The sequence below is a fragment of the Carassius auratus genome, chromosome 17, assembly GCF_003368295.1.
Source record: "Carassius auratus strain Wakin chromosome 17, ASM336829v1, whole genome shotgun sequence".
In the NCBI taxonomy this organism is placed as follows: domain Eukaryota; kingdom Metazoa; phylum Chordata; class Actinopteri; order Cypriniformes; family Cyprinidae; genus Carassius; species Carassius auratus.
The window spans coordinates 16,925,114-16,946,217 of record NC_039259.1 but is presented as its reverse complement, the minus strand read 5'-3'; the positions used below and the strand labels follow the sequence as shown (position 1 = coordinate 16,946,217).

The 21,104-nt window shown below is 36.2% G+C and overlaps 1 protein-coding gene across 1 annotated transcript; it reads left to right on the top strand.

The window, feature by feature from the left end:
- Positions 1 to 1,173: 1,173 nt before the first annotated feature.
- Positions 1,174 to 8,401, top strand: LOC113117429 (leucine-rich repeat transmembrane protein FLRT2). Its single transcript, XM_026286103.1, has 2 exons — positions 1,174 to 1,532; positions 4,248 to 8,401. Exon 2 carries the CDS (start codon positions 4,681 to 4,683, stop codon positions 6,667 to 6,669), a length of 1,989 nt encoding a protein of 662 aa, XP_026141888.1. The 5' UTR covers positions 1,174 to 1,532; positions 4,248 to 4,680; the 3' UTR covers positions 6,670 to 8,401.
- Positions 8,402 to 21,104: the final 12,703 nt, after the last annotated feature.

Below are 21,104 nucleotides of genomic sequence, written 5' to 3'. Positions count from 1 at the left end.
CATGTGGGGCCATTTAAACGAGGCATTTTAGAAGAGCGTGGATGAGTCTTAACTTAAAAAAAAAGATCTCTCTGGGTTTGAGACTTAGGTCTCTGCAACTTTAGGAATCTTATCTATTCACAAAGAGCTTGTAATCCTCCAAAGAGAAAGGAAAACTTGAAATCGCATCATCCTCTTTAAAAAAAGGTAATCAGTTGCATTCATCAAATTTATTTATTGTTCTTCTTTAATGGGCAATCTTTACTTAAACTCATTCAACATCCTACAGGGACAGAAAGATTGCAGAAAGACTAAAATTTTGAATATTACAACTGCTGTAGCATCTGGTTATGGCCACAATTAAGTTTTTTTTTTTTTTTTTTTTTTACATTATCTAACTGCAATTACAGTTTAACTGTGTATTATCTAATGATAAACATTATAACATGCTTCATAAAATATTAGATTTCTGGAAGGTCAACTAATGCATTAAAATGTCACAATAATAATAATAATAATAATAATAATTTCTTCAATTTAACAGCGAGTGTGCTTGAGAAACACTGAAATTAACTGGCTTTCATGTTGGAACTATTTGTTGTTTGGAACCCTCAATGACACGATTTACTTCCGCATTCCTCAGTTCCTATGGAAGCCTATGGGAGTGTCGCAACTGTTTCTCAACGGCTCTGGTTACTACTAATTATTAGACAACAAATGGAATGAAACGGAATTATGTAATTGTGATTTTTTTATAACCATGCTATTGATTATCGGTCGATAATTGTGGAGCCTCAGATAATTCCATCAATAATTAAATGTAATAAATCAAATATACATATTAATACATACACATATACATATTTATAATTGCCATGAAGAGCGAACTCTTAACGCACTGACAGCACAAACAGAAAATAAAAGGGCAGAGAGAGAGAGAGAGAGAGAGAGAGAGAGAGAAAGAGAGAGAGAGAAGGAGAGAGCAATCAAATGAATTCATTACTGCAATTTCTCCCATAGGTTCCAAAGGGAAACGAGCGCAGTGCATTTGGAATAAACAATCAGACCAATTATGGTAGAGGAATCGGACCTCAATCAAGAAGAACTGTAATATCTTTGCATGTGAGACAGTGAGAGGAGTGTGAATGTGTGTGTGTAAGAGAGAGATAGACAGAGAGAGAGAGAGAGAGAGAGAGAGAGAGAGAGAGAGAGAGAGAGAGAGAGAGAGAGAGAGAGAGAGTGGGGAGTCCAGCGCGCTCCGGGCATTTGGTGAAGGAAGCACGGAACTCGGGAGCGCATCAGCGGGATTGAAGCAGCCGATCTCGAGCGCATCATGATGCGCAGACACTTGAAATCCTCCCCAGGATCAAATGCTAGATAAAATGATGCTTTGTAGACCATCCGGACTAAAGGATCGCCAAGCTGACTCTGTTGGGGGTCTGGAATTAAATTTTAGTTTATCTGGGGGATGTTTATTCTGAAAACTCATACCGGAGAAGAGACTAGAAGACTTTAAAATGCTGCCTAGATGGGTCGAAGCCTCTTCAGAAAAGGTAAGGTCTAAAAAAATAAATAAATAAATAAAATAAAAGAAAGAATACCTTTTAGAGAGCAAAGACAAGGAACTGTTAGTTTTTGCAAATTAATTTCTAGATTTAATTAATTGTGCGCTTGCGAGAAACTTCTTACATAACAGCCGTTATATAGGTATGCTACTCCTAAATTACATTTGAACAACTGTCTTATAAGTAGGTTTAAAACAACAGTAACACGAAAAAACGCTGATAAATTTAAAGACAATTTTAGGCATATATTTGGTATTATTTACGAATATTTACGGGATGACATTTGGTGCCTGTATAGCTATATTTTGCAGTTCATGACTGTATTGTATGCCATCTGCTCTTTTAATATGTCAGTCTACACTGAATACTAAAATCTGCTGTGTTCCTTGTAATGTACTGAGAACTGTATATATATATATATATATATATATATATATATATATATATATATATATATATATATATATATATATATATATATATATATATTCAAATTATAGATTGAAAGTTAAACAAAATTGGCCTCAATATAAACCTTGACTAATACGCGATCAGAACTCACATATTCATTTTCCTACTTTTCACTTCCAAAAGAAAAAAAAAAGAATACAGTAAAATTACATATAATTCTAATATATTTGTTAACATATAGGATAACTTGCATTTAACCAGTTTACAGGTTATGTAGTATTTATTATATATATATATATATATATATATATATATATATATATATATATATATATATATATATATATATATATATATATATATATATATATATATATATATATATCTATCTATCTATCTATCTATCTATCTATGTATGTATGTATGTATGTATGTATGTATGTATATATATATATATATATATATATATATATATATATATATATATATATATATATATATATATAATATTTTATAGAGTGTAAAAAGAGCAAAAGCTCTCACAAATAGAGAGAAAGAGGTAAAGTGAACATTTCATAAGTGTGTTTAAAGCAGTAAGATGTCAAGCACTTCCATGTGTGATTTTCCATGTGTGCATAACCACACCAAATCAGCTGTCTGCACTTGAGCCGTTTTCTAGGAGTTATTCAATGAACAAAACCTGAACACCATTGAAGAATGATAGTTGAAATCATGGATCAGTGTAGCCAACAAGCTAACAAATGGCTTTCACTATTATACATCAATATATTATACTATATAAATTAAAAGAAAAAATAATATAAGAAAGAAAAAAAATCCTGTAAGATAATTTATTCATAAATGAGATATGAGATATACAGCAACATACTATGAAAGCACTTTTTTTTTCGCAAAAGGAATGTACACTTTTAGAGTAGAATAGAACATAATTTTAATATGTATACAACAAGGCCAGTGAAACTGTACAGCAGGTACAGCATTCTACATGAGATAGTCTAGACAAAACAATATACACTAAATATGGTGCAAAAGCAATATAGATCAATCCTACAAAATACAGTACACAAACTGCAGACAGTTAATAGATGGTGAGGAATAGGTGAGGATATGTGAGGCCACGATGAAGATTATTAAAAATGCAATGATATTCAAAATGGCTACAACAAAATTAATTTGTGAAATCTGCACATCCAATAGCAATATTCAAGCCATCAGGCTGATATTCATTGCATCTCGTAACCTGACATGATTACATAACTTGTAATATTTATTCTCTACCATGTAAAATGCACAGTGATCCAACCTACAATTGATCAGTCAAAAGTCTGTGCAGGAAGGAGACAGCTGCTAAAATGGCAGATTCATCTCATGAGAGGAATCAGAGAGATGCCTGTGTCTTATTGACTATATTGTATGTTTTGCATCATGGAAAGAGCCGTTTCTTTGCCGTTCAGACTCATGGACGCTTTACTGATTTAATAGAGCAGTTCTCACTGTCCCCAGGTTCAGAATCATTATTACTGAGAGGGGAACTCTGTGCCAGAGCATTGGAGAACAGACCTGTCCATCATCGTGGCATTTGACAGATTAAACACCTCAGTGCCCTTTACAAGTCTGAGAGCTCAGAGATGCTGATGTCGCCAGTCACCACTCTCTCCTCACAGAGAGCAAGTGTGAAGCAGTGTCCTGCTTTATTGCTTGCTGCTCTTTCTTTCTTTTTTTCTATGAATGTTTTTTTTTTTCTTAATATGTAAATTTAATTTAAATCCATTTTATAAAAGCAGAAAGTTCAAGCTCTAAATTATGATTGAATGTGCCATGTTTACACATTCAATGTTATTATTCATGCAGTAAGTTGCCATGTTACTTGGCAACCGTAAACAGCCTACAGTGAAGATAATGCAATATATTAGATAGGCCTACTTAGAAGAAGAATAGTTTATAACTAGTAGAATACCTCATTGTTATTGAACAATAAAGATTTAAATGTCTTGCATTATTGAGCTGTTGCAATAATCCACTTGAATCTGTTATAATAATTTTGTCACAACTAAGGGGGTATGGTAAATTCACTGTAAATTCACTGCTTATGTTTCAGTGAAATAGTAAGGGCCACTGTACTAAACTTATTTCACTTGAATGATGTTGAAACCAAATTGTTGAGATACACAGACACACATTTTCCTGTAAAAACATTTCAGAAATAAAAACATGCAGATGGTTTTGACATTGAAATAACATCTCATCTATTTTTATTTTCTGTTAAAATAGGGAAGTGGTTCAAAATGCTACTTGTGAGGAAGGTCGTGCCTTACGAGAATCGTCCAGCTGCGACGAGAGAGGAGGTCGTCTTCGATGAGTCCTCCATACTTGCTGCTCCGGCCCTCACACTTTGAAATCGTCCCTCCTTAAACTCAGAGTGACAATGTGATGAGCTCTGCTATCATTTCCAGCCCAAGCTTGGACGGAGGGATGAGAGGGAGTCGCATGAGTTAATGAGACTATTGCTCTTGTGTTGGGGAGCTTAGGACAGGCAATTACAGGAGGATTACCCAGCGTCTTTAACATCGCCAACTCTCCACCGAGAAGAGCTTCGAGATCCGTTAAGAACTCCAGTGTGGTGGATTTTATTTTATTATTTTTTTCACCCTTTTTAATTACGTGCACTGTTGTTGCTGTCTGAAAGTTTGCAAAGTTTTACAAAATGGAGGTACAGATCCGAATGTGGAATAAAGACCTACCTACTCTGATCAGCCCGTGGATACCGATACTTCTGGGCCTTCACATGCATTTCTCCTGGGCAACAACCTGTCCAGAGGAGTGCCGGTGTGACAGGACTTTTGTTTACTGCAATGAGAGGAGTCTAACGTCAGTGCCTCTGGGGCTAGGAGAGGGTTATAAGACCCTCTACCTCCACAACAATCAAATCAACAATGCTGGATTTCCTCTGGAAATGCACAATGTTGCCTCTGTGGAGACGGTGTATCTCTATGGCAACCAGCTTGATGAATTCCCTCTCAATCTTCCCAAAAACGTGCGGGTGCTCCACCTGCAGGAGAATAACATTCAGACGGTGTCCCGGGCTGCCCTGGCACAGCTGCTACGCCTGGAGGAGCTCTATATGGATGACAACTCCATCTCCACCGTGGGTGTGGAGGAGGGGGCCTTCAGGGAGGCCATCAGTCTCAAGACCCTATTCCTTACCAAGAACCACCTGAGCAGCGTTCCCATCGGGCTGCCCGAGGAACTGAGAGAGCTGCGGCTCGATGAGAACCGCATTGCATTTATAGCCGAGAATGCGTTTGAGAATGTGACGGGCCTTGAGCTCCTCCTCCTGGATGGGAACTTGCTCACAGACGAGGGCATCGCCCCCGGGGCTCTCCAGACCCTCGTTAATCTCAAAACCTTGTCGTTGGCGCGTAACTCCCTCACGGTTCCTCCTCCTAATCTGCCAGCCGAGTTTCTAGTCAAGCTCAACTTGCAGGATAATCAGATGAATGAGATTCCTTTGACGGCCTTTCGTGGCCTCCATCACTTGGAGAGACTGGATATTTCAAACAACCAGCTGCAGTCTCTCACACAGGGGGTCTTTGACGGCCTCCACAGTCTGAGACAGCTCACTGTTCGAAACAACCTTTGGCTCTGTGACTGCAACATTAAATGGGTCATACTGTGGTTAAAGTCCCTGCCAGCTACCCTCAATGTCCGTGGCTTCATGTGCCAGAAACCAGAGAGGGTACGTGGCATGGTAATCAGAGAGCTAACCCTGGAGCTCATCCAGTGTCCTAACAGCACCGCCACAGTCCCACAGCCCACACTTCTCTCTTCCTCTACCGCTGAGTCAGCCACTCAAATGGCTTTTACACCAGCACGCTCCCGGCCTACACCCAACCCTCCACGTCTGACGCTTCCACCACCAACTGCAGGCAAAGATGGAGAGCAGAGAACGAATGACCCGGTCGGCTCAATGCAGGAATCGCTTAGAGTTTCCTTTGCAGTGCTAAACAGTTCGTGCATTCAGGTAAGCTGGGTGTCGACATTCACCGTCACGGCCTATAAGGTGACCTGGGTCAAGCTGGGTTACAGTTTGATAACCAGCCCCATGCAGGAGTCGCTCGTGCAGGGCGAACGTGAGGGAATCACACTGACAACCCTGGAGCCCAAGTCAACCTATCGTATTTGCGTGGATCCGCTGGACGCGTTCAATAATTACCACCCCGGAGACGATACAATTTGTTCAGAGGTGACGACAAAGTCTGCTACATTTCACTCTGGTGATAACGCCACTGGGCCGGAGCAGGCCACCCAGCAGGACCCCAGCTCGCCTTTCCTGCTGGCTGGCCTGATTGGCGGGGCGGTGCTTGTGGTCCTGGTGGTTCTGTTGAGCGTATTCTGCTGGCACATGCACAAGAAGGGAAGGTCAGAGTCGTCAAAATGGAAATACAGTCGGGGCAGAAGAAAAGATGACTACGGCGAAGCAGGGACCAAAAAGGATAACTCTATTCTAGAAATGACTGAAACTAGCTTTCAGATAGTTTCTTTGAATAACGAACAGCTGCTCAAGGGGGACTTTCACATTCAGCCGATTTACACCCCTAATGGGGGTGTTGGCTTCAGAGACTCCCAAAGGAGAAACAATAGCACAGAGTACTGCAAAAACAGTGTTCCAGAGTCTGATACATGCCATAAATGATGATTTTAAACAGATAACGTCCTTTGTATTTAGATCTGACTCTTAAACGCACTGTATTTGAAAAGACAGACTGTATAATATGTAATTTATATTCTGAACAATATCGCCTTCCTTTTTTATTGCTTAGTAAAACTAAAATGATTTATGAATATTTAGTTTCTATGTTGTATTGCTACAATCCAAGCTCATGAAGATATAGTAAGTGAGCAATCAGTATTAGCAATCAGCCATCTTTAAGCACAAATCAAGGTCAAGTGCTCCGTTATTTTACACTATATATTTGTAAAAGGAGGAAATGAAGTATTGAAATTGAAGGACGGTGTGTTGTCTGTTTAAAAAGAAAGAATTGAGGAAGAGTGAGCGGTTCTCACCAGCACCACAAGGTGGCATCTGTTCTCATCTCCAATATTAATTTGAGACCTCAAGCTATACTCTTTGATCCAGCATCTCACATCTTAACTGAACAGCTAAGTTCACAAGGACTGAATGCAGACAGTTCCTGGCAAACAGCTGAAAACAAACCTTAGTTGATGCAGGTCTAGAATTATATTGTGAAATTCAGCATCAGGGCTGATTTCCTTCACTGTCCTCCTGTAAAGAGACATAACATTTTTGAATTTCTTTCTCACACTGCAGCAGATCTACTTCGATGAGCAAAATAGCTTCAACACAGAATATCTGAACTTTAGTTAGTGCTGTTATTCAACATTTGCATAATAATTGCATTTATGCATGCTGGAGGAGGTTAGACTTTTTGACATTTTCTTGTGTGCTGCATTAATTTTAGTTAGAAAATCCTCATGAATACAGTTAAGTCAATGTGTTACAGGTCCACTTTAATTGACCGGTTTAAGGGATCTTCTCTATTGTTTTACACATTTAAATCATATGGAAAATAACTGAACCTAGCTTAAGGTTTTTAAAGGCTGGTTTCCTTGTTAGTTTACAGTACACCTAAAACAAATGCTCTTGGAACATTAGGAATTGGTTAAAAAAAAAACAAAAAAACAAGTAAATAACCAAATGTGAAGCATGCACTAACCTTAAGGGAACATTCTGTGCTTGCTAGGAAATACATGTGCCTGCTTTCTAAAAACCTCAACACTATTCAGCTTAATTGTTAAAAGCTGGAATTATGGTTTTACTAATCAGAACTAAAAAATAAATTTAAATACATCCTTTGAAATTCACATGTGCCCTACAACGATTTTGACATTTTGCTCAAATTAACATAATGCAGTTAGGTAGAATTTGTAACTTTGTTATTTGTTTCCATGTCTTAGCTGCACACCCAGTACACTCCCCAGCAGCAAGTGAAGATTGCAGCATTATTATAGCTTTGAAATGAGATCTTCTCAGAGCTCTGAGCAGGTGTCAATGAGCCATAGCACAGCAATAAACAAGGCTCTAGAGTTAATACTACCACTGACCAGTTTTACGACAATTCTTCGCCTGATCTGGCCCGTTTTCCCACATCCAAACCATTCGAATGTGTGATTCATGCCATTTTGTCTCTTTATATCATGGCTATAGCATTTATGATATGTATATGTGAAGCGATTTATGAAGTACTCATAGCTCTCATAATGCTTGGCTCATTGATCAAAAGGTGATGTGTGTGACTGATCACCAATGGTCTAAAACATGTCTACCTTTGTTTGCAACATTGGTAGCACTTACAGTCAGGTTAAATTCATTAACATCAGTTTATGAATTAATTATCATGAACTAACAATAAACAGGAATTTATAACATTCATTAAATCAAGGATAAATGGTAATTTGTAAATATGCTCAGAGTTCATTTTTAAATTCATACAACTTGAAATGTCAAAAGTATTGTTTATTGTTCGTTTGTCATAACTAGAGTTATTTTTTTTAATTATATCATTTGCACTCTATATTTTCCTAAAATTTTGACTAAAGAAAAAAAAAGTCTGTTACAACATATAATGTTAGCAACAAACCGAACAACAATATTACAGTACTATTCATGCTTAAGTCCTCTGAGGAAATTTTTACTACAATCGATAACTGAGACACTTGAAGCTGTTGCAGTTGTGTTTGTACAAAGCAAGTGAAAGTGAGTCGATGTGCGGTGTGATGTGAAAGACGTCAAAGCACCGTTTTTGGTTACAGAGTTGCCACAGACAACAGTAAATATTTGAAATATCAGACCCATGAATTCTGCAATTGACCAATCAGATTGCATTTATTAAAACTGTTAACAAAATGAAGGTAATCATACAGTGTTACCTAACAGTTATACCAAGCATGCATATTGAAACTTTTTTTGCTAGATATTCATGGATAATCAAATATCATTCTATCTTTCTTTCTCACTAAAAGGGTCCTCAGTTACACCATATACTGTATGGATAGAACTAGGTTATTTTTTGATGGATTGCATCATTAGTTTGGCTTCACAGTATCTGAGTAGTGCAATTTTGTGGCTAATAATTTACATGCATAAATAACACAATAAACTCACACCCGGAGCTCCTCAGCATGACCTTTCACTCCCATCAGGCAGTGTGTGTGAGAGACAGTAATTAGCCATTAAATCGGTACATCTGGGCCCTCCAGCTGTGTGGTCAACTCTAAATGAGCTAGAGAATAAACCATCATTCTTTACCTCTCGCTGTCCCACTGCAGAGACCCAGAGAAAGGCCAGGAGTGCTGAACTGCTTTATGAGTTCAGAGCAGCACCCATTTGTAATCATAAACAAATATTGGAGAGAACCATCTGACTGCACGCTTCATTACAATCAATTCATTCAGCAATTCCATTATTATTGCCAGTGTCCATACGCCCGTCTCGGAAAGCTATTCTCTTCACTGCAGGCTGGTCAATTATTATTATTTTTTTTTATTTATTTAATATATTATTTTTTTTTTTTCCTATAATGGAAAAACACGCCTTCCATAGTGATTCCTGGTTAAGATGATTTGACAGTGGCATAGTGTGGATTACAACAACATCAACAAAAATTATTTTAAAAAGCAAAAATCTATTTGCAAATGTGAAAACACTTTTATAAATATGCCCACAAGAACAACAAAATATTTTCTGAGGTGGAAAAACTTATATCTATGTAAACACATATGAATCTGTAAATTCTCATGGTTTCCAAAGTTACCCACACAAGATTTAAACAAAAAAATATAATGACAAAACCCCTAAAATGTCTGTAAAAATTATGAAAACATTTTAACAACTTTAATTTTTAATTCATTAAAACTTGTGTATCATTTATGCAAGTGCCTCACAAAAATTCTTCCAAAAATTGGCCTGGATATTTTTAATTTATATCTTTGTAAAAAAGAAAGAAAAAAATCATTATGCCACAAATGCTGTCAATTGAGCTTAATTTGTATTGCAAATAGAATATTCCATAATAAGTTTATGACCTCTGGTGTTAAAGGAGGTCATTTACCAACGTGATTTCTCCAAGAAGGACATGGAGATGGATTGAGGGATGCTGTGATGGCAGATGGACGTGGGTGGCAGCCTGGGATATTAATTTCTGCATGCCAGAGGGTTCTTGGGACCTGATCTGTCACAATGGGTCTGAGCTGCACCCTAAGGTGAAAGAAACAGTTGGGTGTGTAGGAATGAATTGAATAAACACAGCGTAACGTAAACCGATAGTGGAAACCAAGTCAGCTGAACAAATTACCCACCTACCCTATTGTGTAAAGCTGTGCAGCATCAAAAGAGCTCAAGGAACCAAAATGCAATCCATAAATGTTTCCTATCTGCTTCCCAAGCTGCCACGACTTTGAGTAGTGTCATACTTTTGCAGTAAGGGTATTCTTTTTCTGCATCAAAGCATGTGAATAACAAGCAAAGTAAAAAATAAGTGATCATAACAACAGGCCAGACTTCAACAGCAAGATGTGCTAATATTGACAGGTTTCACACTTATTGCCATGATTGCTGGTTTCCGGAGTTAGACCTCTGATCATTGCAATTTGATTCAGGGGTCAGCAAATCCATTGTTTGCCTTTAATAACATAATAAGCCATATTCAAACACACATATTCTACACAGAACGGTGGTATAAATCATCAAAAATGGAAGTGGATTGTTAAAAAAAAACAAGACAATTAGATTCAAAGGTTTAGGTATCATTAGCAATGAACAAGCATACATACAAAAATATGTATTAACGAATATGCATTAATATTTATTAAGAATAATATAAGCATAATGTTAAAACAGTAAAACTCAAAATGCAAGGCATTTTAGCATTTAAATTACAAATAAATTAGCAACAGTGAGATGGTTTCAATACAGTTTTTCCTTCAGTTGTCTTTCATAATAAAGCAATTTATTGTTTTGCATAGTGGACGTTTTCAAAAAACGATACAATTGCATGTCCAATTATTTTAAGGATTAAGCTTTTGTTTAAGAGCCAATATAAATGGAATGCACTGGTATTGACTGCATAATGCTGACTAATTACAAGTCAGCTGTGAGCTCCATAGACTCATTTGAAATGTGGCTACAAATTAAAAGGTTAATGCATCATAAAATGTGAAAAAGCACAGCTGTTTTACAACTTTTAGGTTTGCTATGGAAATGCCACCACCTATGACATAATGACCAAATCAAAGGAGAATTTGTTGGATGTTCTCGATTCTTTTAGAATCTGAGTAACAAATAATGATGTCTAAGAGCGCCAACTAAATTATGCAACAGGGGTGTGCAGTTGCCTGCAGGCAGAGCATCACCTGGATGAATTGCTGGACTGATCTTCTCCTAATGTGCACCGCACAGCACTTGTTCTCTTCATTAGACAGCCTTGTTTGATAGATCTGCAAGAAAATTACATATTTTGGATTGATCTGATACTTATCTGTTATTGCGGGGGAACTGATGATGGGCCTCTTTTGCCTGTACGACCTGTTGTATGAACTCAAACATGCATGACTATACAGCTCATGCATGAACTCGTGTGCACTATCATTCTCATATTTCACTTTTTATAGGCTGCGGTGGAGAAAAAAGGCACTATGTCCTTGTGCAATTATCAATAATTACATTTCCCTCTAACTGGCTTGCGATGCTAATATTAGACACACAAATCTTTCCAACAATTTATGTTACAAATTATTGCCTGAACACAATAATCAAGCAATGAAAGCTGATGTGGTGCATTGTGTCTACAATAAAACTGCAGGCAGTCTAGCAGCAGTAGGATGTGTTCATCCATTTGCCCAAAGCTCACGTATAATTGTCTTATTCATCTTCTACAGGGCATTTATTGAAAGATGTTCGATTGTTTCCTGTAGTAGAAAAATGTGACTGTGGTGTCTTCTCTGCTTCTCACTGCATAAACTTTTGGATATAGTTTAGAAGTGCACAGTCTGTAATGTCAAGACCTCCTGAAATGTCAGTGCAAATGCAACATTTAAACAAGCAGAGGAATACAGGAATTAAGCAGAAAACAACTATGTGTGCGCATATTTTCCTGGAATAAATCAACTGAAAGGGAGATTTAAATCCATTTCTACAGCTTTTATTACTAATATTATTGTTAAAAAAATAATTCACATATTATTATATCAATTTAGTTACACATACACACACAGACATTGAATGTGTGTATATACACACACACACACACACACACACGCACAAACTCACACACACACAATACTTTTCTGAAGAACTATACACACATACACATTCGAACATTGCAGTAATATTATACATTACAGAGTAAATAATTAAATATACAAATATATAATACTAATAATAACTAATTTATACAAAACTAAATAATACATCTAAATAATTATCTAAGCTAAATATGAATCTAATGCTGGAAGAAGAGAGAGAGAAAAAAACAAGCTGCACAAAATGATTCTAATAATGTCATATAATCATTTCTATATCACCAGGACCAAAAGAAATGCTATGGTATCTCTAAACTAATAATTTCCTTCTTTTTCCCTTTCTATGACCTGATATTGCAAAGGCAGATTGCTTTTTTATTACTAAGATTTCCTGCCTCTACTGATCTGGAATGACTGCCCACGCCTAATTCTGTCAATGCTAATGCTTAATGAGAAACCCATAAGGCAACATCCAAGAAGTCATTTGAATCAAATCAGCATCAAATGAAGCTCCAAGCCAACATTCCCACAAACCAACACACCCCTGACCCTGAGATCTCCTTCCTCTGCCCACTGGCCCCTATATCCATCTTATTACAGTTACTCCTTGGAGGGAAGACACTCTTTTTATGAGAACTTAAATATACAGAGAGTTTCAACACAAAATTTCCCCACTAAAGTGAATGGTTGCCATGTTTCGATATTATATATTATTAAAGGAGTAGTTCACTTTCAGAATGAAAATTCTGTGATCATTTACTCACTCCCCTCTTGTTCCAAACCTGCATGAGTTTCTTTCTTCTGTTGAACACAAAAGAAGATATTTTGAAAAATGTTGGGATCTGAACAGTTGATGAGCACTACCGACCTCCATATTTAGAAAAAAATTAAAATACTATGGAAGTCAATGGTGCTCATCAATTGTCCAGATCCCAACGTTTGTCAAAATATCTTCTGTGAATATAAATAAACGGATTATTTTCCATTAGTTGCATTTCCTTAGTTGTTTGATAATGCAGAAATTACACACTGCACATTTAATATTCTCTGTAATATTTTTACCTGCTCTCAGTGTGACTCAGTTTGTTGTGACTCAACAACCCATTTCCTTAGGAGAGTCACCAATAACATGAGCTGTTGAGTACACTGAGCTGAAATATACACCACTTCAAGTGGATTCGAGGATAGCTTTAAACCCACAATTTTTAAACCACAACTATACTGAATTAAGAAAGCTGGGGATTAATCTAAATAATGGGAATTGATTGAAACTCAGCACCCAAACTGCTTGGGAATAATTAAACGGAGAAAAGTGTGACTGAAATGTAAAGTGAGGGAGAAAGGAAGGTTAGAGTAAAAACCTGATACAGAGAGAGAGGAAGAGAGAGCGCAAATAATAGTCTCTGCTGTGCAATCAAAGCTCATGATTAGTTGATCACAGACAAGTCCACAACTGTTGCACTGCGGCCAGTCTTGAAGCAAATGGTAACAATCAGTTACAACAGTCAGTAATCAGTGGTGCTTACAGAGCAAAAACTAAAGAAAAAAGTGTTTATTTATACAAAAGCAAAGAAAAAAAGTCTAAAAATGAACATCTACAACAAGAAACATGGGAAGCTTTCCCCTTCCAGCCTTAGTTACTTTTCAGAAGCTCTGTTCTTGTTGTGAACAGCAGGGAGAAATACTACAGATAATACAATTATTTCCATTAATAGTTAGGTTGCATAAATCTTCTAGGATTTGGTAATAAAATCAATGAGTTCAGTAACTAAGCATGGATAAGGCACACAAAGTGTCTGAATACATCTTAAGGCCACATGTGTCGACTTCAAACAGGATTCACTACAAAACACGGTAGACACAGCTCATGTTTGTGGATGTGGCTCTGGGCAACAAAAAGGCAATTGTAATACTAAGCTGACCTTCTGTGAAGTTTTCAGAGAAAATATTAGGTGTTACGAGCAAAAGAAATATCACAGTATTTTGTCGACAGGGATGCGGTGCTCAGCTGTGTGCGTTTGCTTTAAATGAAAGGTTGAGAAATATGTTCGTGTAATCTTCCCAATCGGATTACCGCTTACAGGGCCTTCAGGAACAGAAGAGCAGCTACATCTGAGCTCAGCTGTGTGATCTTAAAATGCATGTGCAGTCACACTGCTAAAAAAATATCATGTTTTACAGTAGTGCCAGTTCTTCATCTCGGCAAACTCAGAATGCTATTTCACAGACTAATTCAGATGGATTCATTACGCAAAATAAAATATATTTTTTGTGTAGACTATAAATCCTGAGCTTTTTTTATTTTAATTTTTTTAGATTGTAGCTTTAATTCAGAATGAAAAAAATAATTAAGCAATAATTTATCTGATAAAAAAAAAGACATGTTTTTATGTAAGAGTGCATATTTTGTGTTTGTGCAAAAAATCTAACATTATAGTTGATGTTTTCTAGCTAGAAGTTAGTTCATCATGTATCTTGGGCTTGACAGCTACAGATGCACTATTATGAATTCCACTGTGGTTAGTCCACAACTAAATTTGCAGTGGATTGCTCCAAAACACCTCGTTTGTGTAATGCAGTTTTCTTTCCTCAGGAACTCCCCGCCTGTGTCAGGAGATGTTAGGCAGTAAATTGCTGGTATTGTGTGTGGTACTGTAGCTGACCGGCCCCTCTGGGGTTTGTTTGGCTGGGAGGTTAGGTTTGTTGTCTCTCTCTAGGGTTATAGAAAACTAGGAAATAAACGAATGCACTACAATCACCATCCGCTTAACTGTCACCTATGTGCCCTGAATAATGGCTGCACAGTCAAAAAAACAAACATAAAGAAAACAAGTCGACCAGAAAAAGTACACCACCATTCAAAAGTATTATAATTAAGCCATTATTTCAGTTTCACATGGCATTTTCTAAATCATTATATTATGCTGAAGAAGCATTTTTTACTATCAATGTTGTCAATGTTAAATTTATTTATTTTTGTTTAATATTTTTAGGGATACATTTTTAAGATTCATTGATGAATAGAAGCTTCAAAAGAACATTATTTAAAAAAAAAAAAAAAAAAAAAAACATAACATCTACACATAATTACTGTACAGCAATTTAAAGCATTTTTGCTGAATAAAAGTCTTAAATGTATTTACATCCATCAATCAATCAATCAATCAATCAATCAATCAATCACACCCAAACTCTTAAATGGTAGTGGTCATGTTAAAATAATCAGAACAATAATAATTTAAATAGGTCGTTTACCCCATAATAATGATAATAAAAGCATCATTATGTCATTTCATATCTTTATGCCTTTCTTTGGATCACAAAATTAAGATCATATTTTTTAAGAATGTTTTAGACCATACATTGAAAATCAATGGGGTTCTAAAGCAACAACAGACTTATGTACACAAAAGATGTTTTTCAAAATATGCATTAGTTCCACAGAAGAAAATAAGTCACGAATGTTTGAAATGACACAAGGTTGAGTAGATGATGACAAGAATTTCAAGAAATCATTTGTGGGTTTACTATCCCTTAACACGGTTTAATCTAAAACAAATTGTCAAGATTACAAACTGATACAATATTACTCAAAAATGTCCATTTCTAATCCAAGTACACTGCTGCCAGACACTACATTCAGAATAATCTTTGTCTAGTATATCAGCACAGAATAAGGGGCAGTTAAGGCTTTGTTTCATATGGAACATTTGCCTGTTTGACACTTTTTGACCACTCGTCTTATCTGGGCTTTGTACAGCTGTGTTTGATTTTGTGAGAAATGATTGCCGTGTACAGAACAGGCAAGTATCTGAACAGAACAGATAGGATGAGTCATCTACAGATGTCAGCGATGAGCCTGTTTAAAACAAGAGGGTGGAGGAAAAAAAACAAAGAACTTCTCTGGACCCACACAGGCATATGTTTTCAATCTAAAAAGCTCAAACAACAGTTTTGTTTGTTTCCGAAGGTCTGAATAAAACTGAATATACAATCAAAGCTTGTGATCAAATCTACACATTAGCTCTCCAACCCATCGGTGGGAAAAGAAGCAACACTTTTGGTGAGATCTGCAGGTAAAACTGGAGCAGTGCTCCCCACATGAATAAGTGGCAGGGGGGATAAACCATAAAATGAAAAGAAAGAGAGATGTACCCTGAAGGTCGCACAGGAAATGAAAACACCATCTATAATAGCAATAAAGGTCAAAGTTTGTACGTTTGAGTGACACATTGGGTCACACTTTTTCTTCTACCTAATTTCTTAGCATCTCACAACAGCATCTGAGTAGCCAAGGGCGTTGATTATATATCTTGAACGTATTTGCAGTTCTTTTGCGATTGCTTCGAGATATGATTCACAGAATCAAATGTGTGCCAGCGGCACTGAATTAAACCACATACTTGAGCACTTGGCCATGAGAGATTAAAGTCTTTTCACTGCAAAGATTCAATACAAGGGACACAGCTTCTTTCAAGACATGGCCTCTCTCTCCTATATATTTATCTGAATGCTTAGTACAACCAACATCTAGATATCCGACAAGTGCAGCATATTAAATCTGCATGGCAAATCCCAGCCTCAAGCATATCATAATCGCATAAAGGCAAAATGAAATGTATTCAGTCCCTTAAAATGCAAAACATGGGTTGTGCAAAACATGGTCTTTCACAAACTTGCATTTGTAATTACGGTCGGATGATTGAAACGTAATTTTTCTTGCTTTCGCATTTGGTGTTATTAGTATTTTATCATTATTTCCTAAATCTGATACATCTAGAACATATGAATATTCCACCCAGGACATTTGTTCTCAGGAAATGAAGTGCAAATATCTTCCTCCATCAAAGATGGTGGCATATAATTATACTAGCAGGCTGCAAAATTGACTTTTGCTTTCAGAACTCTTGGTCTTGTGAATGGTCATCTCTGAGTTAATTTCCCTGGAGTCTCCCCCTTACAAATTGTATGTCACTCTTTGCAGAATTGAAATGTAATGATGCTTAGAGGTACCTTCAACAGGCGATCGAACAATGGCTACATAGTCTGCTGTCTTTGAGGGCTCATTTTAGAATGGCAAAGGCAAAAGTGCTATTTCTTTATTGTTACCCTGCAGGAGAAGTGGAGGTGGTCGCATATGATTAATAATCAAGCCTGAATTTCTACTGGAGAGTGTAGTAATACTGAAAAAAGAGGACTGAGGTGACAAGTGTACTGCATTTGTCATGGTGGACTGACAGCTTGAAATATAGAGCAAAGATGGCTTTAAGCACATTCTATGAGATGCAAAATTAAAGTAATAAAACATTAAGCCCAGAAACGTAAAACAAGATGTGCTCCCGTTAATATTATAAATGTATTCAAAAGACTGAGATCAAAGATTTTTTGTTTTTAATTGATTCATTAAATTTTATTCAGCAAGGATGCATTAAATTGAGCTTTCTGAACTTTACATTTAGCAATCCTAATAATAAGGAAAGTTTCTTGAGAAACAAATCAGCATATTAGAATGATTTTTGTGGGACCGTGACATTGGAGGCCGCTCAAAATTCAGCTTCGCATCACAGGAATAAATCGCTTTATATAAACCAATTTATTCCATGTAACAAAGCTAGAAAAAAAAAAAAAAAAACACGACCTACCTAAAGAAATAATTGCATTTAAGACCTTTTTTTTTTTTTTTATCAAATATACAGTTTTATGTTTTAGGTCAAGGCGATCAATATTATTATCAGGCTATTATTATTATTATCTAATTAATATTAGGGCTCATTTGTTCATTCAAATTTATTTTTGTGTGCTTTAAAAGTGTTGTGGGTTATAACCAACCACACATGATTCAGTTGAGTTTAGGAATGCAATGGCCAATCAGAGGCGTTCAGATTAGTCATCGCTGAAACCTTGGAGTTTTGTTCTTGACTTTGCTCTCTGACTGAACGCTACTCACTCGCAAATTCTTCTCTCATCATAAACGACAAAGTGCAGATGTACCTGCGATGTAGGTATAAGATATTTATTCATTATAGAGCGCAGACGGCTTCACTGATTATAAATGGAATCAGTGATAATAATGTCCTTTGATGATGTAAATGTTCTTTGCTTGTTTCTGTAGCTGCTGTTTGAATAACTGAGATGTAAGCAACTTTATATGCTTTCATTCAATTTATACATTACATTAATTTGATATCTTGCTATGTTTTACATAAAATAAATTATGAAAAGAGACCAAGCTTCTTCAAATCTGTGTGACATTCTCTGTATGTTTTTCTCCATATTTTTAACTCATCAGTGGGATCATATGAAATGGCTATTCTTACTTCTTGGTAATGCATGGAACTATATTAAATCCCACGTAATTAGACTGGCATGGAGAACCCATATGTTGTAATATATTATTCATACATTTTTGATAGAGCCGGCCGGCTTATATAACGGGAGATGTAAAAAGCCACAAAGTTCAGCATTTCAACTTTTAACATTTGCAAAGGCCATTCCAATGACATTCCGCACACACGTGTCACATCTTTTCTCCACAGTCACGTCAGAAACATTTCAGCAGACAAATACCTCATTTACTCCATTATCAATAGCAAATTTCAGCCAGGTAAATGCCATTACGACTCTCATTTGCCCCGACACCTCTAAAAGAATGCAAGAGCACCTGAGGTTCTTAATTTTGTGTGAAAGAACAGGTGATTGATTCTGTGCCTCCAACCACTCTAAGGAGTCAAATGACTGCTTTATGTTCCAGCTGCACAATAATTCACTCAGATATTGAAATATGCCATCCATCAAAAAGCCCCCTAATTTCCCTCTGGAAATAATGAGTCGTCTCATTATTTAATGTAACTTGCCAGACCTTGGTTTTCAGCGAGACGTGCGTTTATCAGATTCCTGTACCGTATCGATTAGCGCTAGAGGGATCTTCGTTCACTTCGGAGCTGAATGAGAATGCGAGTCTCCTGCCACCAGCTGTGTCTATACTAAACGGCGAGGTGAAGATTCATAGGTTGTCTCTCTAGGCATGGCAAGTACACAAATCTTGTAAATTAAAGCTTTGTTATGGCATGGCCTAATTCTGCTCCCGGAGGCACGATGCCCTTTTCTGCTGAGAGATGGAAAGGGCACATAGCTAAAAACAAACTTTAAACTCACTTTTGAAAAGGCAAAAGGGAAGCCTCTGTTTAAAGAGACAAACATATTAAGAGAGGATACAATAAATAATATAATTCCATTGTGAGAGCAGGTGACACACAGGTCATGCCGTCTTGAAACTTAATTAAAAGTATTGTCATAAGACCACTGGAACTCTATTGAGTACCGTTCAGTAATCCTGGAAACTAGTCTGACTATTCCTTATAAAAGCAGCTAATCTTATGCAAAATGGAGCAGCTTGATGATTTCTAATCAGCTGAGTGCTGTTGTTATATCATGCGTTTGCCTCAAAGTGGGGCTGGTACGACTGGGACACTAAAAGGAAAGGTTGATGGGAATCTTGCAACAAGGAGTTTTTACTGTTTCTCAAATAAACGGCAACTTATCTTCAGTTTCCATATGCAGCTCTCAAAGACGATGGCTTATGTCCAGATATCACTGCAGGAGAACGGTTTGTACTGCGAAAGAGAATGATGAATTTCTCAGATGTTTGCCTTTCCATAAAACACTTTTACACTGAAAAGTAAAGTGCAGCCATTTGACTCCACCATTTTAAAGCATAAGATCTTATTGGTTGATGTTTTATAAATTATGCAAACAAGACAGAATACCTAAGTTATATGTACACTACTTTTTTCTGAAAGAATATAAGCAATTTATCTATAAAGGATGCATTAAATTGATAAAAAGGGACAGTAAAGACTTGCTTGCAATGTAACGAAAGATTTATTTTTCAAACAAAAGCATCATAAACCATATTATTATGTCATATGCAAAAAAAAAAAAAAAAAAAAAAAAAAACAGTAATAAAGCAGCAACTGTTTTCATTGTTGATAATAATGAGTTTTGCCATCACAGAAATACATAACTCTTAAAAGGACAGTTCACTCAAAAATTTTAATTCTGTCATCATTTACTAACCCTCAAGTTGTTCCAGAGTTTCTTTCTTCTGTTTACAAAATAAGATATTATGAAGAATGTTGGTAACCAGACCCATAGTATGGAAAAAATACTATTAAAGTCTATGTTCACCGTCAACTGTTTTGCGTGAACTATCCCTTTAAAAAAATATTAAAATATAAAACAGTTATTCCAAATTACAATATTTCACAATATTATTATTTTTATTTTTTTGGTAAGAACAAGCCTTCATAAGAAATATGAAATAGAAATAAATAAATAAAATAAAAAAACAACACATGATGTTCTATATTAATGTGATAAAAATTCTCTGGTAAATATAAACATTTTCTGGTAAATATAAAACATGCCCATGGGTGTGTGTGTATGCGTGTGTGTATGCGTGTACTGTTCCAAATTTTCCCACAAGGTTAGTAATACTTGTAAATTTGGTCTTTGTGGGGATTTTTTGGTCTTGGAATGTGAATGTGTGTGTGATATACAGTACATTTTAAAAATATATAGTTTTATTTTAATTATTATTAGATAAATAAGAGATTTTTGTGGACATGTCATTATACAAAGTGTACAAAATTAATTGTTTTTTTTTTAACCTCTTTTGTTGCAATCCCTAGTACAGTCTCTAATTATTTTCTCCAGTAATGCAACCATCTGGCGACAAAAGTACAGTCAATAATTTGACAGCTGCGTGGGCACTGAAAGCTGCTAACGTTTCAAAGCCAAAGCCAAGACTCT

Excerpts from the sequence above, each read along its gene's own strand:
- LOC113117429 (XM_026286103.1), top strand. The coding sequence starts at position 4,681 with ATGGAGGTACAGATCCGAATGTGGAATAAAGACCTACCTACTCTGATC.